Below are 27,726 nucleotides of genomic sequence, written 5' to 3' on the forward strand. Positions count from 1 at the left end.
GATGCCAAGGGGTCTGAGTAGTCTGGCAGTCATTTCTGAGATGTCTTTGACGTAGGGGAGAGTGGCTAAGGTTTCTGGACATGTTTTTTTCTGCTTGTTTGGGTTTGTTGCTGAGAAATCTGTGACTGTGTTCATTGGGTACTCATTCTTTTTGAATACACAGTATAGGTGATTTTCCTCTGCTCTGCATAGTTCCTCTGTGCTGCAGTGTGTGTTGGCTCATTGAAATAATGTTCTGATGCAGCTTCATTTGTGGGTGTTGGGATGATTTCTTCTGTAGTTCAATATTTGGTCTGTATTTTCTAATGACGCTGGTTTGAAGTTTCTCCATTGGCTGTTCGCTCTACTGTGACATCTCGGGATGGCAGTTAGTTGTTATTTTCTTCCTCTTTTTAGTGAGTTTTATGCCAGTAAGGCTACTATTGATGGTCTTGAAGGTTTCCTCTAACTTGTTTCATTTAATGATGACAAAGGTGTCATCCACATAGCGGACCCAGAGTTTGGGTTGGATGGTTGGCAGAGCTGTTTGTTCAAGTCTCTGCATTACTGCCTCTGCTAAGAACCCTGATATTGGAGATCCCATGGGTGTTCCATTGGTTTATCTGAAGGTTTTGTTGTTGAAGGTGAAGTGGGTGGTAAGACATAAGTCCACTAGCTTGATGATATTCTCCTTGTCGATGAAGTTAGTGTTTGTTGTATGTGTCTTTGGGTCTTCTAATAGTGTAGTCAGTGTTTCCTTGGCCAGGTTCATGTTGATTGAAGTATTCATTCAGATAATTGATTATCCAGCTAATTGATCCAGTGTCTTTCCTGTGGGGCTTGGAGTTTGCTGTTAAGTCCGCTCCCCGTTCAGCAGCACACCGTGTGTGAGCCCTTGTCCAACACCGCCCACCAACGTCATCCAACACCGCTCCCCCACCCCACCCCAACGCTGTCCAGCACCACACCTCTGCCCCAACCCTGTCCAACACCATCCCCTTCCCCCCCCCCCCCCCCCCCCCCCCCCCCCAATCTGGTGGAAGTTGGAAGACTGCTGCTGGTGTGGGGGTGAGTCTCCAAATAGCGTGTACACAAATTTTTACTGCAATTTTTGACAGGTTCCACCATTTCCCTATACAGGTCAATGCTGGAGAGATTATCTGGGGAAGGGGTGGGGCATTGTTTAGGGTTACATGCCTGTGTAGAACACCAGGGTATGTGTGTGGGGTGAGACAGAGAGTCTGGGAGGTCAGTCATTTGGAGATGGTACCTGGGTTCCCATTGATGTCCAGGACTATTCTCGGCAGCATTGCAGTAAGCTGAGTTCACTTTCAATCATTGTAAACAAAGATGCGACCAGTGTTAGAAATGCGTCTTTGATGTAATGTTTCTATTGGGACCTCGAGATCTCCTTCGGATAATCCGATGTTTGGATAATTGATATTCAGATAATCGAGGTTCCTCTGTACATGGTTTAGACCTAGTTCAACAATATTGAAAGTCTGGACAAGAAAATACTCTATATTAAATACAACTCAATGTAGAAAATTAGTGCAAAGGGAAATTGAGAATAGTGATATTTGTTTACATGATTTGTTTACATTACAAACACGATGTTTCGCTCGCTGTGCCCCTGCATCTTTAATTCAAATCAAGCAATAGCAACAAATACACAATTATAAAATATTGATGTTTACTGAATCTTGCTTAATTATTTGGATTTTAAGGATAAAGAAGGGCAAAACAGTGCCAAACTGAAGGCAATTTAGTCTTTCCTGCACCCTTGCAGGACCAGAGCACCTTATTTTGATTTTCTCTAATTTACAATTAATTGATATTAAAGTTAGTTATTTCATTCAGGTCAAAACAGTAGATAAAACACTTTAGATCTAATTCAATATATTTTTATTTCTGTGTATTAAGATTTAACTTGACCCTCAAATTTATTATTTATACTATGGTACTAATTTCAAAAGCTCAATTGACAGTTAAGTTGAAATAACTAACAAAGAATTGATAATCATATTTTAGCAGGTTTTTTGGCTCTGGATGTAGGTTTGGTCGCTGAACTGGGAGGTTCATTTCCAGATGTTTCGTCACCCTGCTAGGTAACATCTTCACTGGGCCTCAGGGTTTCTTTGGGTCGGTGGTGTTATTTCGAGACACGCACGAGAATTCCTAGAAGCATGGCATTCCAATCAGAACTCTATCAACAAACACATCGGGTTAGACCCCATCTACCACCCTCTGAGAAAAAGAACAAGAAATGACATCACCACCGGAAATGACATCACCAACCCAAACATATAAATAGAAAGCAGGAATCATGTACACTGCTTCGCCTGAGGCCCACCGAAGATATTATCTAGCAGGGTGACGAAACGTCTGGAAATGAACCTCCCAGCTCAGTGAGCAAACCTACATCCAGAACCTCAACCTGAGCTACAAACCTTCTCAACTTGCTAGGTTTTTTGGTTATTTATTCCTTATGTGGAAAAATTAATGGCAAATAGCACGTATATCTATATATTGCATGCATAGAAATAATTCTTGAAATAATTTTAAAGTAAATTTTCTGTTCTTACTAACCTCCCTCAAATGTCCTGATCCATTCTCTGTGTTTCACCTCTGCCTCATTATAGCTATAAGGACTGAACCAAGAAACGATCAAAGGGGCCAAGGAATGACCAGATCGCGAGCACATACTAGTGCAGGTAGCCTAATCAGTGGTGGCTTTGTGCCTGCTAAACTCTTTGTAAAACTCATCAACTATTTTGTGCATGAATCACTTGATATAACGTAACTGTAACATTGAGAACCATGACTCAATGTATCATAAAAATTCAAATCTGCCCAAGCATGAACAGACTGGGTGACATTTCATAATTTAACATATAAATACCTTTCAGACCAAGAACGAATGTCCAAAGACAGTCTTGAGTGCGTGCATTTCCCAGTATTTTAATGATTTCAGGCTATATATTGGGGTTGAAAAATGCTTACTTGATGAGGGTCAGTGTTCCAAAATAAATTGTGTTGCACAATATGCATTAGAACCTTATCTTGTCTATATTTTATATATGCTGGAATAATGGTTATGTATTGGGGTATGTATAAAGGCTAAGCTATTTCTTTAAGTAAAAATATATATGCTTTTTATATATTTTTTTAAAAGGGTCTGAACCAACTCGCACCAGGTCAGCAAGAAGCGGTACTGCCACACCCTCCACTCCTGGATCAACTGCAGTCACGCCTGGCACACCACCCAGCTACTCCCGCACACCAGGCAGCAGGACCCCTCGCACTCCTGGCACTCCTGGTACACACAAATCTCCTATCCTTGTACCCACAGAACGGAAAGTGGCAATTATCCGCACTCCTCCCAAATCTCCCCTTACTCCAAAACAACTCAGAGTGATCAACCAACCAATGCCAGATCTGAAAAATATCAAATCCAAGATTGGGTCAATTGACAACCTAAAGCATCAACCAAGAGGAGGGCAGGTATGTGATGAGAATACTACTCCATAGAGCTGTGAGATTTGATAGAAATCCTCATGAACTCCAAACATTTATTTGGAACAAAACTCAACTTTAAATTGACAACACAACACTTTTTGTTCTTGAAAATTATGCCCTAATTTTAGGTTATTGTACATTATAATACTAATGCTAGTTGCAAGGTTATATATCTGGTAAGAGAACTTGCAGTGTTTAATTTAAAGGGGCAGTGATACCAGTTTTCACAAGTCTTTTGTTGAAGGGATTGAGGTTGTATTGTCATTTGTCCAAGAAGTAGTAGTTTAACTGAAATTGAACTTTTGAGCTCTGAAGTTGAATTTGTACCTATAAAACTTTGTAATAAGTAATACAATGAGGCCTCACAACCTGCTGTAGCTCAGTCTAGTGTTGTCATGTGTTGGTTTATAATTGTGACTTCTTCTGAAGATGAGTGACACATGGAAGTTGTGCAGTCAATCAGTATTAGCATCAACATATTTTGAGATCTGTAACTGGTAAATATAGTAACTGCAATCAAAATAGCTCCTATGTATTTGTTTCCTTTCTATAATCTGTATGGACAAAAAAGAGTAAAGTAGTGCATGGCACAGTGGCTCAGTAGTTAGCAATGCTGCCTCACAGTGTCAGGGACCCAAAATCAATTCCAGCCTTGGGCGACGGTCTATCTGTGTGGAGTTTGCACATTCTCCCCTGTATCTGCGTGGGTTTTCTCTGGGTGCTCCAATTTTCTCCCACTGTCCAAAGCTGTGCAGGTTAGGTAAATTGGCTGTGCTACATTGCCTATAATGTTCAAGGATGTGTAGGTTAGTTGAAATCGTCAAGGGAAATGTAAAGTAATGGGGTTGGGGAATGGGTGTCTCGGTGGGATACTCTTTGGAGATTCAGTGTGGACTTGTTGGGTCAAATGGCCTGTTTCCACACCATAGGGATTCTATGATACTATGAAAGAAAGAAAGTAGTGGATAAACTTTAAATTCAAACTACATGTAGACACAACAGTGGGTGAGTGGCAGAAGTATAAAATTCCCAAAGTTTTCTTTTACTGTTGGAGTAGAATATCTAGGTTTGTGAGGTGGGTATAAAGAGGTGGTTGTACCTTCTCCAAAGGATAACCATTTCTGGAAACAGATCCCAGTCAGGCTTCATCTTGCATGATCTAGAATCCTATAGGAAATGCTTCCTCATATTCCAAAGGTCAGACAATACTAAGAAGAACCAACATTACCATGTATTAAGGTTACATAACACTAATTGATAATTAACTTTTTTTAAAGCACTGGGTCACTGTAAGTCCTTGCAAACCTTACAACTGTATTGAGGTAGCTCAAAACACTTATTCAAACTGTAGCTTACAAACCATGGTATCAAAGCTGATTTGTTTAGAAAGTGAGAGAATACTTATGCTAAGGAATAGTTGATTTATTGAAGAAGTAACTAACATAGTATAGAGAAGAAGGTCTATGGATGTAGTTTATAAAAACTTCCTGAAGGTATTCAGTAGACTTTTGCATAAGAGAATGTTAGCTAGAATTAAAGCTCATGGAATCTGGTGAGGAGATTGGCTAGACTGAAAAAGAGAGCAGATATGATAGATATGTAGTCAAAATGGTAGTAGTGTCTGGTGGCATTCCACAGGATTTGTGTTGGAGTCAAAACTATTCACTACATTTATTGGTGACTTGGATAACTCATATTAAAGTATATTTAGCTAAATTTACTGATAGCATCAAAGTTGATAATATTCATAGTGTAGGTGTGAACATTAAATTGCAAAGACATTAATAGATTAAGCGAGTGGGCAAAATTGTGGCAGATGGATTTCCTAAGGACATAAGTTTGGAGCAGGAGTAAACAAACCAGCTATTAGAGCCTGTTCTGCCATTCAATATAATCAAGATTATGCTTTATCAATCTCAGCTCTACGTTTTCCCATGTCATTTCGTTCCCATATTACCTCATCAGCTATGAATCTATGACTTGAATGTACTCAATGGGGAGCATCTATTGCTTTGTAAAAGATTAACAATACTTGAAGCTTGAAATAGGGAAACTTAATCCCATCATCTACCTTGTCAAGCCCTCAAGAATTTTCTATAAACTGATGAAATCACCTCATTCTTCTGAAATCTGGGGAATATAAACCTATGCTATGAAATGTCTTACTCATATGGCAATCTAGTCTCCCTAGAATCAGTCAAATGAACCTCTGTTACATACCCTCTAAAGCAAGTTTATTCTTTCTTTGACATATTTTATAGAGTAATCCATGTTTCACAAATGTTCTATATAGTCACAGTAAGGCCACTCTTGTACTCTAATTACTTTGCATTGTCTAACATACTGTTAGCATTCCAAAATGCCTGCTGTACTTGCATATAACTGTTGTGTTTTCAATATAAGGACACCCAGGCTACTGTGAGTAACAACATTTTCCAATATCTCACCACTTAAAAATAATTTGCTTTTCTATTTTCCTATCAAGGTAGATAACTTCACATTTCCCTACAGTATATTCTAATTGCCAATGTGCGTTCTCCTCTCAAATTGCAATTCCAACTATCTTTGTGTCATCAGAAAACTTAAATACATGACACTTGATCACCTCATTTAAATCATTGATTATAACCATGAATAAACAAGATTGCAACATTAATTCTGAAGGCATCCAACCAACTTGAAAATGGACCATTTTTCCTAATCTCTTTTGAGACCTTTAATCAATCCTTAACCCATGCTAATATATTGCACCCCAATCCAATGAGCTCTAATTTTGTGTCATAAAGCTCTTGCATTTTAATCAAATGCTTTTTGAAAATCCACATCTACAACAGCTGGTTGCCATGTAGCTACCTTGTTGGTTACGAATGCAAAAAGAAATCCTAACTGGTTTATCTAAAGCAATTTTTACAACTTCAGTCAAGTGCTATTTCTCCTACATGCACAGTAAAATTTACCTCCTTGTTATTTCACACTATAAAAAACTACTTGGCATTCAAATTGGCATGAAAACAGACCACCTGGCCTGAAACTGGCTCCTCTTTCCCCAATCTTTGCACCCACACATTATTACTCTGTTAACACTTGATAGGGTGGATATGGGAAGGATGTTTCATTTTTGTGGAACCAACTTGAACAACAGGATTCTGTTTAAGTGTATAGGGGTTCCTGATTTATGAACAACCGACTTACAAATGCGCATATTTATAAACGCAATCTCTGGTGTAATTTTAAAGATACAACACATGATCATTTAACGAGCAGCTTTTATTGTCCTGTTTTTGTTCCCACTTGCATACAAATCGACTTGCAAACTAATTCCAGAATGGAATCCCTTCGTAACCCTGGGACTGCCTGTAAGAGGATTACCTTTTAAAATGGCGATGAGGAGAATCTTGCTTTTTTTCAATGACTTTGCAGAATTCCCTTCCCAGAAGATAATTGGAGTTGTTTATTTAAGGCAAAATACATTAGATTTTTCATAGATAGAAAGTGAGCTGCTAGATGGGTAGTGGTGGGCCAGACAGAAAAGTGATGTCAAGAACACAGCTAGGATCAGCCACAATCATGTAGACTAGTGAAGCAGACTCAACAGGATGAGTGGAATAAACCCTATACAACTTTGTTCTGTACTCTTCCTAATATCCACTGCTGAGGAAGGAAAATTGAATAATTGTTAGTTTTGCCATCAATGTAATTATAATTTGTTTATTAAGCATATTGATAATGTGACATCTACTTTCTCTGACATGCCAAAGAGGACCTGTTTAATCTGTAAATGAGCTTCTTTAAAAAAATTGTTGGAACGAAGTCTTTTAATTTCTGTGTAATTTAGTGACGATTATTGTGGGATTGTAATAGTTCTCACAAGTTAGTCACTTCTATAGGAAGTTGTATTAATGCCATAAATCTACAATAATAAATAAACAGGAAAGGTATAACTGTTTGGGAATGATCCTGTAAGTACTTAAGCACAAACTTTTAACTGTTAGGAAAGAAAGGGTACTCTGAGTCTTTGAATAAAATTAAAAATGAGTCTATTTGATGTTGTAGTTCTGAAATTTCTTGAATATTTGAACTGTAAAAAACTTGCAAGTATTGGCAACCTATTTATGAGCAAGGGATTTGAAATAAAAACTGAGTGCTGCAAATATTCAGTCAATTTTCCAGCATCTGTGGAGAGAGAAATTGAGTTCATTTTTCAGGTCCTTTTCATGACAAAGCCAATGTAATAGGTTTTGAGCAAGTGAAAACAGAGTGTGGGAGCAATGGAAAAGGCTTTGATAGGGTAGAGAACAGGAGAGATTGAACAACTGGTTTAACAGTGAAAAGCCAAGGGAGTAGTAATAGGGCAAGTAAAGAATCAAAATGTCTGTTTAGAAGAGATGTGAATGGCAAGACCCTGAATAGCTGCTGTGTGGAGGCAAAGCAAAGGAAAAGAAATGAGAAGTAAGAGAAAAATATCCTATAAGAACAAGGAAACGCTAAGTCAAATGGGGATGGAGGTTACACTCTTAAAATTACTGCACTCCACATTTGCTTACAAAATATTGTCAAGTGCCCAGTCAAAAGATTAGTGCAGATTAATGAGAACACTGCAGGAGGCTGAGGGCTGAGTTGTTGAATGGGAAGTACGGTGGAGAATTGAAATGGCAAGTGTGACCCAGGACTTCCAGTTACCTGTTCTTTTCATATTTATTTTCGATTCCTCGCAAGGCCCCACCCTCAACCTCACCTTTCATTTGCTTAAAAACTATTATTATTGACTTCCCCAGAGCTTGTTGAAAGGCTACAAGGCTAATACATTAACTCAGTTTCTCTCTCTGTAGGTGCTCCGGCGATGCAATGTATTTCCAGTATTTTCTGCTTTATTTGTAGATCCTCAACTTCCTCAATATATTATGTAATTAAATCTTCAATCAGTCATTCTATGAAAGAAATTAGCTTGTCGCAATTAATCTTTGAAGTAACACATTCTAAAATGAATCCTAAAAAAGGAAGCAGAACATTAAGTGGACATTTTGTGGTATTGAAGATTGCATATATAAATAGTTGTTAGTATGGCATAATGCATAATGGGATAAACCTTTTATTGGTAGATTCTCTGTCAGTTAACTGAATTGCTCCTGCAATGAGAAATAACGTTTCAGTTTCACTCATTTATGCCAGTTTGTGAATTTGTAAAGAAACAAAGAAAAATCAAATGAATAAAATCAATGTATTATTAAATTTGGCAATGCATAACTTCTGCTTCACTCGGAAAGTGTATCTGTCAATTATTTTAGGTTGCTGCTAGGAGGTAGGATGGGAAGAATGGTGAGCTATGCGTTCTTACCTAAGTCTAATATTGGATCAATCATTGGACGACATTGAACAGGAAGATGGGAAATTACATTGCATTGTAGAATCAGTGTCTGTGCCCTAATGTAATCAACTGTTGTATTAGAATTCCAAAGCACAAAGGAATTGTTTGTAGACCAGTCAACTCTTCGATTCTAATTTGTTAGTGCAAAATAAAACCTTATGCCCTGATGTCGGTTAAGTATTGGTTGCCTAAGGACACAATTAACTGTATATAGATGTATGTGTGTGTGTGTGTACGCATGTTTATGTATATCTATTTGATGGCTTAGTTGCTGTCATATATTTGCACATGAAGCTTTTTACGCTGCATTTTCTTTTTATTTAATTTGATTTTTACAACATCATTAAACAAGCTGTTTAGGTTTCATGGCTAAAACCAATTATTTGCGGAAAAATGTAATTTAAAGCAAGGTGTAATATTTTTTTAAATCTGTGCTGTTAGTTTAGAATGTTATTTGTCAGACAATTCATTGAATTATACATGTGACAAATTAATTTTATATGTAGTGATCTTTAAATGGAAATTTTAAGTCATAACACTTCGAGCAATGGTAATTTTCTCCAACAAAAGTTTGTTTGACTGAATAATCAATCAAAGCCACTTGCCAAGTGTTAATGGCTTTTAATATAGTCGAATATTTTCTTAGCACAATTGAAATTAAAGCATTTAGTAGAAAATTGGATGTCAATTTTTTATAATAATGTTTAATAGTATGTATCTAATATATACAGTGGGCAAATTCTCACTGAATGACTAGTGTGTAGATATTGATTGGTAAAGTGCCTATCATTTCCAGGTACATATAGCAAATGTAAAACCTGATTTTAGCCATATTCAGCCAAAATGTGGCTCGCTGGACAACGTACGTTATTCTCCCCTGGTTGGAAACGTGAGTCACTTCCTTACTTTTAAAAACTGACAATTTACTTGACAAACAAAAAATTCTGTAACTATTGTATAAAATGCTTAACAAGAAAACATATGCAATGTTGCTTGCTTGTCTTTTTGATCAAAAATAATGCTTTTTTTGCATCATTTCATACATTGAGATGTTGTTGTGGGCTGTTTATTTGACTTTTGAAAACAATAGATAGGTGCTCACTCATTTTATGTTGTCCACATTAAATGGAGTTATGTCTAATCATGTTCTGATTGTTTTAGTTTAGAGATAGTAACAATATATTCTGCAATCAGTATTTACAGAACCAATACTGGGGAATGAGTATTTACTTCCAGCAAAAATAATTTTTTTTATTAATCTGTCTGCTCATACCCATCAAATAATAATAATTGTGAATTATTTCGCTTTTATGCGTATGATTTTTAAAATTGTGCATCAAACTATATTAATGATCTGGTTATCTCCAATGGAACAGTTTAGTAAGTATAATGAACACAAAATGAATGTTTTACGCACTGTCAAATATAGTTTTATTGTCTATATTGTTCGATCCAGTTTCTTCATTAATTCTTCCAGAAATGGTAATGTAGAAATCAAATATATTTAACACTTATAGGAAGCAATGTTTCTTTTCCACAAATTTGCACATTATATCACTCTGTTCCTATTTGTTATAGAAATGCAAGTATTTTTCTTGAACCCATTTAAAAAATTGATTCAGTGTTTTTAAAAACCTATCTCCCATGAATTAGAGTTTCCTCTGATCACCACTTTGTGCTAAACTCCAAACACATACTTTATCCCTCCTTGTATTTGAAACCTCCTTCATGTACGCATACTCCTTGGATGATTTTTTTTTATTAATTGCCGCCTTCATCTTAAATCTTTCCTGTCAGTTTTCAAAATAATAAATTGAAGATACAGATGGAAGAATGTTTACTGATAAGAAATGAATCAATTCTGCTTTTTATGAAAATCTCCACTTCTGATTTTTATGAAAAAGTCTTAATTTGCAAAGCATCCATTGAAAAGGAGTTTTCTTAATCTGTGGTGTCCTACAATGCCCTACAAACACCTGAGGTTGTTTGAAAACATATCCACCAACTCAGATTCTGAATTTATCCATAGTCTTGCTTAATCATACAGTTCCTATCACATTTTGTTGATGTCCTTATTGTTCTAGGCTGCATGTTCTTTGATTTACCATTGAGCAATAGTGTGGAAGACTTACTAGTCACTAAAAGGAATCAAATGCTAGTTGCATCTGACTTTTAATGTTTGTGTCACTCATGTTTGTAATATTAAGTCTTCTTTCACCTTGCAGAATAATTCATTTTACTTTATTAGATACTGTGCACATTTTTCTTTTGTAGTTTCAATTTTCTTCCTCAATCACCTTGTAGCAATGTTAAGTTCTGGCAGACCCTAATGCCTCTTCTCCCTTTCTTATTCTTTGTGATTCCCCTGATTGCCTGATTTGCAATGGTCAGTGATCTGTTGCAAGTCCCAGCTCTAAGTAAATTGCATATATTCCGAATCCACTTCAGTGTTAAAAATGGAAATCACAAGGTCACAGTATATAATCTCTTCTGTGCTCTTAAATCATCGTTACTAAATCAACTCATCACTAAAACTCTTGTTCAGCATTTCATTCACTGTGAAGAGAAAAGAGAAAATAAAATAATTGGGACTTTGATAGTGGAGGACAATTCAATCAGAAGTTTGAAAGGGGAATTATGCAAGCACCTTTAAGCAAAAAGATAATTGTAGAGTTGCAGGGTGAAAGAATGGCCAGTGGGAACAGTGAAATAGCTCAAGAGAAACTGCAGTCTCAATGAGCCAAATCATCTCCTCCCTTTCCGCAATTACTCTATGATGCTCTGTAAAGAGGGCAGAAATGAAGATGATGTGTGAATTAGAGAATTAGAAGGATCAGGAATGGAAGAAAATTTTGAAGGAAGAGCAAGAAAGGGCTCAAGTTTCAGAACTCAAGTAGAAATCGACTGCATGATCCACACACAGACATCTGATAAATATGTAAGAAAGGAGACGTTTTATTTGCACACAGATTTATCAAGTGCATGCATAAGTGTTTAATGATGTTCCAGCTCTGATCCATATCAAATTAGTGCCAAAAAAGGATACGATGCAGAAGTTTAAGAGGTGCAAGTGTTTTGTTCCAAACTTATTCTTGCACAGTACACTTGTGAACAGTGCTATGTGGATTTTCCAATATCAGCACTTGAATCATATTCAACAATGTTTATTTAATAGAAATGAATTTGAGAACTCATCACTTAAACTTCCGTTCATAATACCAGATTCAATAGGGATAAAATTTTCGTATAAAAGTCTGCCATTACTGATTGCTGAGCTGTCACACACATTATCTACTGCATCCATTGGACCCAATGTGGTCTCTACTTTGGGGAGACAGAATGTCAGCTTGCAGATTGTCTCAGAGAACATCTCTGGGACACTCGCAGTGACCAACCTCACCACCTTGTGGCTGAACACTCTAACTCCTCCTCCCGCCCACTCCGCCAAGGTCAATCAGCAAACGCGAACCACCTGCCACCTGGAGGAAGAATGCCTCATCTCCTGCCTTGGGACCCTTCAACCACATGGCATCAATGTGGATTTCACCAGTTTCCCCATTTCCCCTCCCCCCACCTTATCCCAGTCCCAGCCTTCCAACTCTGCACTGCCTTCTTGACTTGTCCCACCTGTCCATCTTCCTTCCCACCTGCCTGCTCCACCTTCCTGTCCGACCTTTCACCTTTACCCAAACCTTCATCAAATTATCGCATTCCCAGCTACCTTCTTTCCACCCCACCCCTCCAGCCCCATCCACACCTCTCCCAGTTATCTCTCAGCCCCCTTGGCCCACAAGTCTCATTCCTGATGAAGGGCTTATGCCCAAAACATTGATTCTCCTCCTCAGATGCTGCCTGACCTGTGTTTTTCCAGCACCACACTCTTGGACTCTGATTGGCTTTAAAGAACAATAAGTGCAGATGAATGAAGGAAACTAGTACTTTCAGAAGCTACAGAAATAGAGATTAACTTTTGTGAAAAACACTGAGAAAAACTAAATTACAAAAAAAAACAGAGAAAATGAATGGGAATAAAATATAAAACAAACAGTTCTGAAGAACAGTCACTGCGCCCAAAATATTGACTCTTCTTTCTCTCCACAGATGCTGCCAGACCTCCTGAGTTTCTCCAGCAATTTCTGCTTTGTTTCATATTTCCAGCATCTGCAATTCTTAGCTTCATTTTAGTGTTTCCTTGTATATACTTTGTCCCACCTTGTGGTTACCATTTAGAGAACCTGGAGACATCTCCAAATAGTGACTTCCTTTCCCCACTATTCTTTGCATCTAGCCAAAATCCTGAGCTCTTGAAACACGTCATCTCTAATTACTGCGCAGTTGTCGTTGGTAACTTCCTAGTTTCGTTTCTTCTTTCTGTCCCTTCTTACCATTTACTAATCTTAATTTCCTATATTTCTGTTTTCCCTTCTAACCTTGTTTCAATTCATTATTGTACCACATCTTTTCACATTTGATCCTTCATTACTTTCAAATAACAATGGCTCTAGCACACTTCAGCTGTAGATTATCCCACTGGTACAAGCCCCACTTTCTCCAGGAGTGATGCCAGTGGCCCATGAACGAGAATGCACTTCTCCCACACTAATCTTTGAACCATTGATTTATCTCTCTCATTTTTATGCTGATTTGCATGTGGCTCAGGCAACAATCCAGAGATCATAATTTTATGAGGGACTGGTTTTAACTTTAATGCATATCTTCTTATACTCCATGTATTGCCACTTTCCTAGTTTCATCTACATAATTGGTCCCTGTATGAACTCTGACCACTGAATCTCCTCGCCCCGCAAGTAGCTTTCCATTCCTGAACAGATATCCTAAACTCTGGCACTGAGCTGTTTGGACTCTTGCTGTTGGCTGCAGAGACTGGAATCTCTTGCCCTCGCTATACTACTAATTCTACTAATATATTTCTTGTTTCTCCCCATCCGTTGTTGAATTATTTCCTGTACGGTATGCCGTAGTCAGTTTGTTAACTCACCCTGCCAACTTTTCTCTTCGCCAAACAGGATAAGAGAAGCTCAGAAAAAAAAGACAAATTGCTGGAAAAGCTCAGCAAATCTGGCGGCAGCATCTGTGAAGAGAAATCAGAGTTAACGTTTCAAGTCCGGTGACGCTTCCTCAAAATATTTCAAAACATTCCTGGACCTGAAACATTAACTCTGGTCTCTCTCCACAGATGCTGCCAGACCTGCCGAGCTTTTCCAGCTATTTCCGTTTTTGTTTCTAATTTACAGCATCCACAGTTCTTTTGGCTTTTAATGAAAGAACCTCAAATTCATTGGAAAATTGCAAAGGCTGATGCTCCAAACTCTCTTCAGGACTCCCTCCTTTCCCTGACCCCTGTATAATTCAGAACATCCTATCCTAAGTGGTGTGACTACCTCGTAGTAGAAAGACTCCAGATAACTTTATCTCTCTCTGAAGCATTTCAGCATTTGTCATTCAGCTGTCAGCACAAATACTGGAATCATCTTGAATTTCAGACTTTGCAGATGTGTTTGCTCTGGATCACAATGGTCTGCAGCTCCTATGTGCTGAATCTCTTGAAAGATCACCTGAATTGACATCCTTTAATGAATTTTAAATATTTCTTTGTATTATTCCCTTTCTCGTGTTGACGTTTATGTATTTGCTTTATGATCAATGTGTGTACCATCTTAAAATTTAAGATTTTAAAAAAAAAGCTTAACCACTTACCAGAGACTCAACAAATAGCTAGCTCCTTTCTCATGAGTGGAGTAAAATATGAGTCCTGCTGCCATATCCTGTAGTATCTAGTGGTAAGGCAAAGATTTGTAGCCTCAATTTTCCACATACTTCATTCCTAATCTCAGGCATTTCCTGTCCTCAAAGTGAGAGAGATGGTTTGATTGCCATTAGCATTGAGAGCACCATCTACCCTTCATTTTCAATATTGCAAAAAAAAATTTTCTTTCTAAAATACATTGTTGAATATCAATCACATAAATTGTTGTATTGAAGTAATAACCACTTAAGCATGATGTGTTGTCTCTAATTTTCTCCACTTTGAGTGCATACATCAGTGTTAAACAGCTAAATTATAGTGTTACTGTTCTGTATTTCTGTTTCTACTGTTTAATCTTGAACTACCTTCTCATGTTTAACTGCATTTACCATAGTGACAAATGAAAACATACTTTGCAGGAGTAACAAACCCTTTTTTTAAAATTCATTCATGAGATGTGGGCATCACTAGTCAGCATATATTGTACACCCCTAATTATTGAGTGGGTGGTTAAGAGTCAACCATATTGCTATGGATCTGGAACTGTATAAATTCCAGACCAGACAAGGGTGGCAGATTTCTTTCCCGAAAGGACATTAGTGAATCAGAGGGTTGTTTTTCTGACAGTTAACAATTAGATGTCATTAGATTCTGAAATCCAGGTTATTTTATTGAATTCCATGATGGGATTTGAACCTGGACCCCAGAATATTGCCTGGGTCTCTGGATTAATAGTCTAGCCTCAATACCACTAGGCCTTCTTTTTCTTGAAGATGCTGGTAGTTACTTGTTTAAGTAAGTAATCTTCCAGTCATCCTCATACTTATGAAATTACTGCACAGCTATATTTTCCATCTAGAAAGACTTGTCAAATGACCTTAGTATTTAATTGCTACTTGACTGGATTAGTCACCGAAACATTTTGTAGTCATTTAATGAGTTTTGCTAAATCCGGGGTTTGTTCAGCAGTGTAAAAGCTTTATTGCAAATGTTATATCTGTCAGAACAACAAAAAAAGTCGATACATCAAAAAGACAAGCCTTTCAATTAATAGTTATGTTTTATTTATGACAGTGATAATTTATCTGTCTTGAAAAAAATTGGATAATAATTCCCAGAACTCAGGATCAGCCAACAGAACACTTGTCAAATACTAAACAACTTTCTGAAATGCATCAAGCACGCTGATGTTTAGTTAAATCAACTGACAAAAATATTGATCTTAATGTTTTTTTTTCCACCATAAAGAACTAAAAAACACATCACAATTTTCTGGAATCTCATCTCAGAGATGGATTCAAATAACATTTACTTTGAACTGTTAAATTACAGCTGTCTTAACTGTTTTGAACATGAGATGCACTTTTTTGTCGTCGTCCTCTCACCATACCATTGCTCACTCATACACAAGATAAATAATGAGTCCACTCGCTTGCTTTGTCTTGTGTTATTTTCATAACTAATATATAATTCTAACCTCTACTTAACTTGTCCTTTAACTGCATGTAGCATCATAACAATCTGTTATTTTTGATTTGAAGTATTAATAGAGACTAAATAGCATAAATTCCTCAGATTGTTGCTGTTCTTTCCACTTGGTTAGCTGAGCTAATGTTTAATTGAAGATAGCAATCTCCATTCCCTACTGTTGATCAGTGGTTGCTAAAAAGATGACATTTATAATTACAATTGGGTACTTTAGCACATGATTCCCTTAAATTCAGCTGAATTGAGAAGCTGCAAGTTGACTGCGTGTAATGTATGATTTGACTTAATGACAGAAATGTTCTTAGTAAAGCAATGTTGCATCCAGCATTGCCAGAAACCGGAACACCGCCCATCCTCAGTGTTGGGCATTGCAGCTCTCCAGGGAGTGTGCTGGATTCCTAAACTCTGTTTTCCCACAAAATTTCAAATTAGGACTATTTTTATTTTTGGGAAATCATAGATGTTCTCCTAATGCTTGCTGCTTAAAGCCAACAGAGATATTTTAATCACACGAGTCCTTTAAGTGCTGAAAGCCTTGTGCCTTTAAAAATATGATGCAGATTTTCTAACCACATAAATTACTAAGTAGAATCTTGGAATTGTTAAGATGTCGAAGAAGGCCATATGGCCCATCTAGTCTGTATTGATACTCTGAACATTTTGACTTAATGCCAATCTCCTGCCTTTTCCCACAGCTGTGCATGTTATTTGTATTTAAATAATCGTCCAATTCCCTGCTGAATACCTCCATCAGACTTGCCTCCATCACACTTCGAAGCAGTTCATTCCAAACCCAAACCATTCACATTGTGAAAAAGTTCTGTCTTGCTTCACATTTAATTCTTCACAAAACACTTCAGCGTTGTGCCATCTGGTTGTCAATCCTTCTACCAACAGGAGCAATTTATCATTCTCTAGTCTGTCCGGATCCATCATGATTTTGAGAACATCAGTACCTGAAGTTTCTCTTCTCTGGAACCAATCTTGTAAACCTGTTTTGCACGCACTCCAGTGCATTTGCAGTATCTTTATAGTCTGGCATGCAAAACTCTACACAATACTTCAACTGACGTCTAACCAGATTTTTAAATATAGATTTAGTGCAATCTCTTGCACCTTAGACCACTATTACTAAAGCCTAGATTGCTGTGTTTTTATTTTAACAGTATCCTCTACCTGTCCTGCCACCTTTTAATGATTTATTTATCTATACATCCAGATCTCTCTGCTCTTGCACACCATAGATTAGTACTCTTTATTTTGTGTATCACATCTCATTTCTCTGCATTGAACTTCATCTATCACCTGTTTATCCACTACTTCAACCTGTCAATGTCTTTTTGAAGTTCTACATTGTTATCATTGCATTTTTTGAAGTTGTGACATCTGCAACATCTAGATCATTAATACATGTCATGAAAAGAAAGGATCCCAATACCGACTCCTAGAGAACAACACCACAAACCTCCTTCCAGCCTGAAAAATATTCATGTGCCAAACACTGTTTCCTATCACTCAGCTAATTTTGTATCCATGTTAGTTATCCTTTTTATTCAAAGATTTATAACATGCCACACATGTTTATTGTGTGGTACCCATCACATAAACATCCTTGCCCTCATGAATGCTCTCTGTACCTCTTTGGGGGGGGGGGGGAAGAGAATGAACCTCTCTTCCACATGACCATTGACGTTTTCCCAAAAGATTGTTTCTAGATGTTTCCCAACTCCAAAGTTAAACTGACCAGTTTGTAAGTATAATCAGAATACATGTAACTGCAGAATATTTAAATATTACTTTATCAATAAACCAAAAGGATGGTAACCTGATACTTGAACATTTGATTGCAGTCCTCAAAGGTTAATTAGTAGCTTTCTATTGATACATAAACATTTTTCTCATGTTCTTCAGGTGCAAATTGTTACTAAGAAAATAGATGTGAGTCACATCACGTCAAAGTGTGGCTCTTTCAGCAACATTCACTATCGGCCAGGTATGGACTGTCACTCATTACTTTTTGTCTGATCTTGGCCACAAGCATTACTATTCACTTTATTTACAATGTTTTTCAAAGTATGATTCATTATCTTTCTGTAGGTGGAGGGCACGTTAGAATTGAAAGTCAGAAACTTGATTTTAAGGAAAAAGCTCAATCTAAGGTTGGCTCACTTGATAACACGCGTCATACTCCAGGAGGTGGAAATGTAAAGGTAGGGACAGAAATGGGCAATAAAAGTTAAGATTAATGGCATAATTCGGTTATTACTTGATGGAATTAATACCTTGTAACATTTCTTCACTCTTGAGTTTCTTCAGCCTCATTCTGTCAGGTTCAATCTCATGTTTTCTTTCTTTTCATTCTTCTGAACTATATTTATCAGGATGTGCTCAGTTTGACCTCTGGCTATATGTCTCTCATAAAAGAAGTTAAAACATCAAATCGCATTAACATAATCAGTGATATGTCACAATAATACGTCATGATAGTGAGGTATATGCCAGGCCATGAGGTTGCTGATTGTGTTGCGGTACGATTCTGCTGATGAAGATGGCCCTCCGTATCCCATGGGTTTCCAGTCTTGAGTTGCTAGATCTTTTTGAAATGTCTCATTCAGCACAGCGATAGTGCCACACAACATGATACAAGATATTTTCAATGCGCAGATGAGACTTCGTCTCAATGCAAACTGTGTGGTGATCACTTTTACCAGTGCCATCGTGGACAATGCATCTGTGGCATCAGATGGATGAAGGTGAAGTCAAGTACATTTTTTCCTCATTGGTTCCCTCACCACCTACCACAGACCCAGTCTAGAAGCTATGTCCATGAGGACTCAGCTATCTCAGTCAAAACATGTGCTGCCAAGCCACTGTTGGTGGTGGACACTGAAGTCCTCCACTCAGAGTACATTGTGTCCTTGCCATCCTCAGTGCTTCATCAGTGTTGTTCAATCTTGTTATGAATGCTACGAGCATTCAGGTAAAGTGTCCCTATGTTAGCTTTCTTATCCTCATGATTTCCAACATCTCTATTAATATCTCCTGAGTTATCCTTCCTTTTTGCTTCTTTCATAGCCTGACTTGAACTTAAACCCTCCTGCTAACTTGCTGCTTACCTTGTAATTTACCATCATACTTCCTGTCATTTTCCCTTTCCCTTCCCTCCGACTCACAAGTTTAAAGTCCTAGTGACCACCCTATTTATCCTTTTCACTAGAACTTTGGATCCAGGTCAGTTCAGGTGAAGACCGTCCCATTGGTATAGATCCCCAGGTTCCAAATCTGATGCCAATGCCACATGAAATGGAGCCCCTCTTTCCCACCATTCCCTCAGCCACGTGTTTACTTCCCTATTTTTCTTATCCCTAAGCCAAGTTTCACATGGCTCAGGCAATAAACTGGAGATTATGACCCTTGAGGACCTGTTCCTTAATTTCGTTCCTAGTGCTTGATAATCCCCAAACAGGTCCTATGTTGTTAATCCCAATGTGGACTACAACAACTGGATCCTCCCCCTTCCTTGCCAATACCCCCTCAAACCAGTCAGAGATGAAGTGCACCCTAGCACCGGGTAGGCAACACATCTTGCGGGACTCCCAATCCAGCTTGCAAAGGATACTATCTATCCCCCTAATTATAGAATCCCCGAAAACTATCACTTGTCTTTTTGCTCCCCCCTCTTGAATGGCCGCCTTCACCATGGCGCCATGGTCAGATGGCTCATCCTGTCCACAGCTCTCTTCCTCATCCACACAGGGAGCAAGTATCTCATACCTGTTGGACAAGGTGAAAAGCTGAGGGTCCTCTACTTCTGAACTCAGGATCCCCCTACATGCCTCACTTGCAATCACACCCTGTTGTCCCTGATCACTAACTGAATTTGAATTATTTAATCTACCAGGTGTAAGAGCCTCTTGAAACAAAGCTTCCAGGTAACTCTTCACCCTCCCAGATATGCCACAGTGTTTGAAGCTTACATTCCGGATCATCAATCCTGCACTGGAGTTCTTCCAGCAACCAACACTTGTTGCAGATGTGCTCACTGCCATTCACAATGGGATCAGCCAGCTCCCACATCATACAGCTACAGCATATCACCTGCCCAGCCATCTCTACCCAGCTAATTAGTGTAATACTTTATATAAGTTAAAGTTAAATAAGTTCTAATATTTATCTGCTATGGTCTTTTTAAAATAACCAATTAATAGATAAGTGTTTAAAAATTTACCTTTTTTAAAATATCTCACAATACAGAGAATACAGGCAATAATCTGGAGATTATGACCCTTGAGGACCTGTTCCTTAATTTCGTTCCTAGTGTTTGATAATCTCCAAACAGGTCCTCCTTCCTCACCTTGCCTATGTTGTTAATCCCAATGTGGTCTACAACAACTGGATCCTCCCCCTCCCTCTCCAATACCCCCTCAAGCCGGTCAGAGATGAAGTGCCTTACCTTATCAACACACCACAGAATCCTTTTTTTTTTAGGTAGAGGAGGAGGGCAGGTAGGAAACACTACACGTGTAGTGTCTCTGCTTCAGCCATTGCCCAAATATATCTCGCGTTGCTGCTGAGAAATGAAGGTCACTGACGCTCGAGCTAAGCCCTTTAAAAGGGAAATGTAACTTCCCAGCAGCTGCCAGGTCCCCTCTGTTGCCTCTCCTGCTGCTGCTGAGAAATGAATATCTAAAGTTTCTAACTGTATTAGAATTTCTTGTAACACCTCAACAAATCTATGCTGTATTTTGATATTTGAACTCAAATGCCCATCTTACTCTTTAATGCCCCAGTTTTGCATGTATCTTGGTAATTTGGCTGCATTCCTGACATCTGGGAAACGTGGAAAAACAATGTTTTTGCGGTGATATACTAAAATTGAAATCTTGATATGGTATCACGGGGAAAATCACATTATAACTTCTTTCTTTCTAACTCCTATTGTTTCCACCAGTGATCTGCATGTGCTCTTTATTTTCTTAACAGATTGAAAGTCATAAGCTTAGCTTTCGTGAGAATGCCAAGGCACGTGTGGACCATGGAGCGGATATCATCACTCAGTCGCCAGGACGATCTGGTGCCACAACCCCTCATAGGCTGAGCAATGTCTCCTCTTCTGGCAGCATCAATCTAATGGAATCACCGCAACTGGCCACACTTGCTGATGACGTTACTGCTGCGTTAGCCAAGCAAGGATTGTGATTTTGCTGTCCACAATTTAAATTGTTTGTAGCATGTGCTTTGAGCCTTCACAAGCTCAAAGTGGGATTGTGTTTATTCCTTTGAATTAAATATTGATCATGTCCTAAGACTGTAGTGAATAAAAACAAAATCTTGTTTCCATTACGCCAGGTTTCTGGCTTTAAATGGGTACAACTGCTGTACATCACACATAGCAATGTTATTTTTCAGCTCAACTTGCATGGACTGATGAGAAATGTATTTACATTGTTTAATGGCTAAAGGCAGAGTTGAAATGGATCAGAATTCTGAAAGCAGTTGACATGCTTTATTCCTAGTTACTCATTCAATATTAAGCAAGTTTTCCCCAATAGATAAGGGAAGATGTCTATTGATAATATTTATTGCAAGACAAATAAATTATTGCATACATGTTTTACCTGGGAATAAAAGCTGAAGTCCAGAAACTAGTAATATATGTAAAGAATCCCTGGACTTTAAGTTCAGGAAAGAAAAGCAGTCTCGTATGGTAAGCAGCAGGAGTATTAATGTCAAAGCATGACATGAACACCAGGTTATTGTGCCTGTTCGCAAGGTCATGGTGTTTGGCATTTTTACAAACAAGTAACAAAAATGGGAATGAAGTTGCTCAAAACTATCATGCAGCTACTTTAAATAGGATGCATTTCCTATGCTGAGGATATGTATCTGATTAGAATGTGTCAGTTCATTGCTAGATTTCTATATATGCCTACTTTTCATATTCTGTTTGATCAGCTGTTTGATACAGTATAATATCCTATGTGGCGAGTTGTGTTATCCCTTATATACTTGAAGTTATGCTTTTATTCACAGTATCTGTGTTTCTGCACCTTTTGGTGTTACTGTTTAGAATAAGGTAGCTGTTAGCAGTTATACTTGTTAGATTTATCTCTGATAAAAATTAGCATGACGAGCTTACTATAACAACCCAAAGCTATGACCTTGTTTTAGTGCCAGATGCAAGTTTGTTGATGTATTGCTAGGTTAAAAAGATTTCAAACAATCGCTTTGTAGAGTTTTGATGTACTGAAGGGGTCACAATAGCATTTGGTGTACGCTGTTTTTTTGTTTACTTCATTTGGCGAGCCTATTTAAGTAGTGGGGCATATGAAAGAAGGTGCTTTTAAAATATGTATATTATATAACATATATAATATATATAGTTGGAGTATTTTTTGTTCGGATTTATTGACTTCAATTCAGAATGACTGTAATCATACAGTCCTGAATTTATAAGTCATCTCCATAGATTTTATTCTTAATTTTTAGTTCAAATTAACATCTTAAGAAGTCAGTTTTAACTGAAGAAGGATTGATGAAAGCTTAGAATGCAATCTCAGATGGTGTTGAGAGGTAGTACCTTGTTTCACAGAGCCGGATAGATGGTATGTCAGAGCTAATAAAAACTGTAATTGAAAGTATGTCTTGTAAATGCTGCAGTCTGCTGCCAAGGGTCCATGCAGATATTTATTATTGTACTCAAACTGGACAGTGTCTTTAACAAATATTAAACAAATTAGACCATCTTTTTCACGAGCCTGTAAAATGCATTGGAAAGTAAATTAATCTTTTGCTGTAGAAAACAATGATGTATTTTAAGATTATCTGAATATGTTGAAAAAATGCATATTTTTTCATTTTGAAAATACAGCTTCTATTGAACAATTCAGGATACTGTGTAACAGGAATTAGTGGGAACTTTGTGAAAGTCAGGTATTAAATGAAGGTCTGAGGTTTAATGATTTTAATTTCCTGCCACAATACTCCAACAAAGTTTTGAAAAAAATATTTTACTTCAACTTTTTACAAGTGATGAGGGGACAAAAGGGGCAAAAATAAGATACTGCGTCCCGGTATATGCTGTGGAATTTTAATGTGCTTTAGAGAAGGTGTTTCGAGTCCTGTCATTCTGGAGTCTGTTAAAACAGAATGAAATTTTGGGATTGGCTAGTGTTAGCTTGTACATGTTTTCAGTCAAATTTGCACTTGTGTTTGTTGCTGTAGAGTAATTCCAGAATAAATTGCTTATCATCTGACACAAATAAAATTCTGTGTGACTTATTTTGAAACTGGGGCATTTGTAGACATTATGTGAGATCAGGCAGCCCTTTGCAGATTGAGCTTAAATCTATCATCCAGCAGTTCATACTGTCTCAAAAATAAAACCTCATCCAGACAAAAATTACAAGACTGGCATTACAGTTTGCTTTCACAATGTTCCACAAAATTTACTTTTGAGGGATAATTGAATGAAAGGTTCAATTAAATAATCCAAAATTACTTAGATTATCTATATTTGAACATTGGTGACATTATAATGGGATTATATAATAGAGCACAGCCTAGAAAGGTGTAAAGTGGCACTTGTTTTTCGGATAGGGACCTGGAGGTGCTTGAGTACCAGGTAATCTAGAGAAGAGAAGTGTTGTTTCTTCCAGACTGCCAAAGGAGTCAACACCACCAGACTCAGCCAGCCTGGGCAGAGATTTCTGTGTGGGTTTGTGCGGTGTCCAGGGTTAAATGCAATACTGGATGGTACAGGAATTAGGTTAATGACCTGTACACTGCAAAAGTAGGCACCACCATTTTCTCTTTGCTAACTCTCACCTACAAGCCCAGCATTACTAATTCTTAACGCTGCAAGTGCAACACTTCTCACCAAGGCGAACAGACTGCAATTCTTACTATTGCATGCAATGGTATTCACCCACTCATCCTCCCAAACTACCGACCTCTGCACTTTCTGGGGACCCTTCTCCACCTCTCCTGACCTATTCCATCTGATTCCTTCTCAGAAATTGCTACAGTTGGCTAGACAAAAAGGTGACTGCTCACTGTGGAATCAGAGAGCCCTCCATTGGCTTTGTTGTGCTAGGCAATGCTGCTTGGGCATTGATGTCAGTCCGAGCTCATTCTTATTCTGAACAAACTTTCACCTCTTTCTCACAATTAATTTCCTCTCCTCTGCAGGTACTAGAGAGACCCAATGAACTACAATGAAGAAGAGTCCAGCACCCTCCCCATACACAATTCAATCTCCATCTCTGAGGAGGAAATCACTCATCCCTCAGGATACACTGGCAAGACTTTCCCCAGTACCCCCCTCCAGCTCTGAGACTTTAACCACAATAATTTCTCTTACATTTGGGAACATAACCTGGGTGAGCATGTCACTGTCACATTTCTGCAGCTGGTCAAAGAAGAAATGCTATGGCTTGCTGGCATTTGAAGGACTGCTGGAGACTTGGCACCTGTTCAATCCCTTGCAGACTGTGATGGCATTGCCTTGGCCATGGGTGACTTTGTCAAAATGCACAAAGAAGCTTCAGGACAGGAGGCAGATCGGGGCAGCTGGTAAACTGAATTGCAGAATGGAGGAGTCCACCACCGTTATCGTTCTGTGCTGGCTCTGACATGTACATGACTGCCATGGAGTCAGAGGGCCAGCTCACACTGTCTGTCAGATATGTGCATAGACCTGTACTCCATCACTGTACCAACATTCTGCATCAAAGGCCAAGCTGGAGAGGTTCAAGAGACTCTCGGTGTCCCTTCCTCTCTGGGAAACAGCGTGATGTCAGCAGACACATGAGCAGGAGGAACCACACAGATGGTTCCTCTCGGGACACTTGAGAATTACCAGGCCCTGATCCCTGCCCAAAGGCCTGCAAAAGTCCAAGCTGACAAAGGTGAGCCTATGTTTGGGCAAGTGATAATCAATGCCCTCCACATCCCGAGCTCAACGGGGCTAAATACAGAGTTGGCTCCCTCTACCCCAACTTAGTGCCAATACCAGGACTGCACATCAAGATAAGGGAAAGGCAGGAAGAAACCTACTGAGAGAACATAGGGGGCATGCGTGACACTCCACTGTTAATACTCCTACATTTTTATATTCCCTTATGTCTGAAAATGTCTGTTCTGGTCTCTTTATAATTGTCAGGTCTGGTGAAGTTGTACACATTTGATGTATGTGCAGCCTTTTCAACATCACGGATAAAAGGAATTGCAGAGGCAGATTGTGTTGCTCATCTCTCACAAGCAACTGACTGTTGGACTGCAGATAGCATCGAGGTATCAGGAATCCTTCTACAGAAGAAGAATTGCCCGTTGCTTGCAGCCTCAGTGTCCTCCACACTAATATATGGGATTGTGGTCGGACCTGCCCTGCACAAATCCTTGTCATTTACACCTACCCTGAGAGAGGTGGAATCAGTGATGATTCCACACCCCTCTGTAGCTACAGTAAATTCATCCTTTCAGCACTCCTAGCTTAGTGCCTGCTGAGAGAGTGCACAAGGTGCTGCCTCTGTCATGTTGAATGCTGTCCCACTGGATGCTCAAGTATCTCAGGGAAATATAACAATCCAAACAAACTCCAAACTGTTGAAGGAAGGTGAACTGTGAATGGAAGGCTGTAAAGGAGGTGCCTCTCTATCACTGCCAATCTGTTGTCCATCTTGAGTGATGACACTGGTTGAAGCTTTAAAAGCCACTTTACCTCAGCACCATTGCACGCTACGTTACCTTGCCTCACTCTCTCAAATGGTAAAGGAAACTTGTAAAGTGCAGACCCTTTAAGGTGGAATCAGCTGAAGAAACCACATAGACAAATAAGAAAACATATTTTTCATCAACAGAATAGTTCAAGGAGCATAGAAGTAATCAGGTTCATGTGTACATTGGGACTAGTTACACAGGGTAAAAACAGACTAGTTACACAGCACAAAGAACAGAAGGCAAAAGTGAGGACTGCAGATGCTGAAGTTTAGAGTTGAGAGTGTGATGCTGGAAAAGCATAGCAAGTCAGGCAGTGGCCGAGGAGCAGGGAAATTGATGTTTCGGGCAAAATCCCTTCATCAGGACTGAAGCTGGGAGCCTTGGGGGTGGAGAGATAAATGGGAGGGGGGGTGGGTTGGGAGGAAGGTAGCTGAGAGCGCAATAGGTGGATGGAGATGGGGGTAAAGGTAATACGTTGTAGAGAAGGGCAGTGCTGAGTTGGAAGGTTGGAATTAAGATAAGGTGGGGGGAGGGGAAAAACTGGTGAAATCCACATTGATGCCATGGGGTTGGAGGGTCCTGAGGCAGAAGATGAGGCGTTCTTCCTCCAGCTGTCAGGTGGTAAAGGAGTGGTGATGGAGGAGGCCTAGGAGCTGCATGTCCTCGGTGGAGTGGGAGGGGAAGCGCTTCAGAGAACATCTCCAGGACACCCGCACCAAACAAACCCACCACCCTGTGGCCAAACACTTCAACTCCCCCTCCCACTCCGCCGAGGACATGCAAGTCCTAGGCCTCCTACATCGCCACTACCTTACCACCTGAGACCTGAAGGAAGAACACCACATCTCTACCTCAGGACCCTCCAACCCCATGGCATCAATGTGGATTTCACCAGTTTCATTTCCCCTCCCACCCACCTTACCCCAGTTCCAACCTTCCAGCTCAGCACTGCCCTCATGAACCCGTCAATCTTCCTTCCCACCCATCTGCTCCACCTTCACCTCTGACCTATCACCTTTACCCCCATCTATTGCACACTCAGCTACCTTCTCCCCAGCCCCACCCCCCTCCTATTTATCTCTCCACCCCCGAGGCTCCCAGCCTCATTCCTGATGAAGGGCTTTTGCCTGAAACTTCGATTTTCCTGCTTCTCGGATGCTGCCTGACCTGCTGTTTTTTTCCAGCACCACACTCTCGACAAAGAGCAGAAGTCCAAACCCAGCCTATTCCTTCTGGGAGTGGGTTTTGGCTGAGGTTCCGTGAGGCGGCACGATGAATCAATGGTTAGCACTGCTGCCTCACAGCGCCAGGGACCTGAGTTTGATTCCAGCCTTGGACGACTATCTGTGTGGAGTTTGCACATTCTCCCTGCGTCTGCTTGGGTTTCCTCTGGGTGCTCTGGTTTCCTCCCACAATCCAAACATGTGCCGGTCAGGTGAATTGGCCATGCTAAATTGTCCATTGTGTTCAGGGATATGTATGTTAGGTGCATTAGTCGGGGGTAAATGTTGAGGAACGGGTCTGGGTGGGCTACTCTTTGGAGGGTCTGTTTCCACATTAGGTATTCTAAAGAAATAATTTGGCTTCTCACGCTCAACAGTGTATTGCTCTATCTTGATCTCTGGGATGTCTCTCGAGGATTGCCCTTCCACTTTCAAGATTGTCCAGAATATTGCCACCCACCCTGCACACAACAGCCAACAAAGTCAGTTCCAGCTGTGAAAGAGGCAGTATGCTACAATGATGTGTGCACCTTTTCTGGACTGTACCGCAAGACTCTACCAGAGCAGTTTGGGCACTGAAACCTCAGCTTAGGAGACCTATGATTTGTTCTATTCTGGTCCAGGTAGAAGTATGGGTGGTGTTCTATCTCTGTTCTGCATCGGTC

At 39.2% G+C, this 27,726-nt stretch overlaps 1 protein-coding gene across 17 annotated transcripts in view; it reads left to right on the forward strand.

Moving 5' to 3' along the window:
- Positions 1-23,385, forward strand: part of LOC122551329 (microtubule-associated protein 2) — a 261,856-nt gene extending 238,471 nt beyond the window's left edge. For 16 of the 17 annotated variants that reach the window (XM_087988737.1, XM_043693043.2, XM_043693046.2 and 13 more), the window contains 6 exons: positions 2,622-2,693; positions 3,155-3,483; positions 9,660-9,752; positions 18,030-18,111; positions 18,216-18,328; positions 21,102-23,385. In XM_087988737.1, the coding sequence (XP_087844863.1) occupies positions 2,622-2,693; positions 3,155-3,483; positions 9,660-9,752; positions 18,030-18,111; positions 18,216-18,328; positions 21,102-21,317 (905 nt within the window). In that variant the 3' untranslated portion in view covers positions 21,318-23,385. The remainder of the gene's footprint in view (positions 1-2,621; positions 2,694-3,154; positions 3,484-9,659; positions 9,753-18,029; positions 18,112-18,215; positions 18,329-21,101) is intronic. The other variant, XM_043693048.2, reaches the window with a different exon arrangement.
- The last annotated feature ends 4,341 nt before the right edge of the window (positions 23,386-27,726 follow it).

This window comes from Chiloscyllium plagiosum, unplaced genomic scaffold (genome assembly GCF_037043375.1).
Source record: "Chiloscyllium plagiosum isolate Xiang-an unplaced genomic scaffold, Cpla_swu_hap1 HiC_scaffold_7, whole genome shotgun sequence".
Classification (NCBI taxonomy): Eukaryota; Metazoa; Chordata; class Chondrichthyes; order Orectolobiformes; family Hemiscylliidae; genus Chiloscyllium; species Chiloscyllium plagiosum.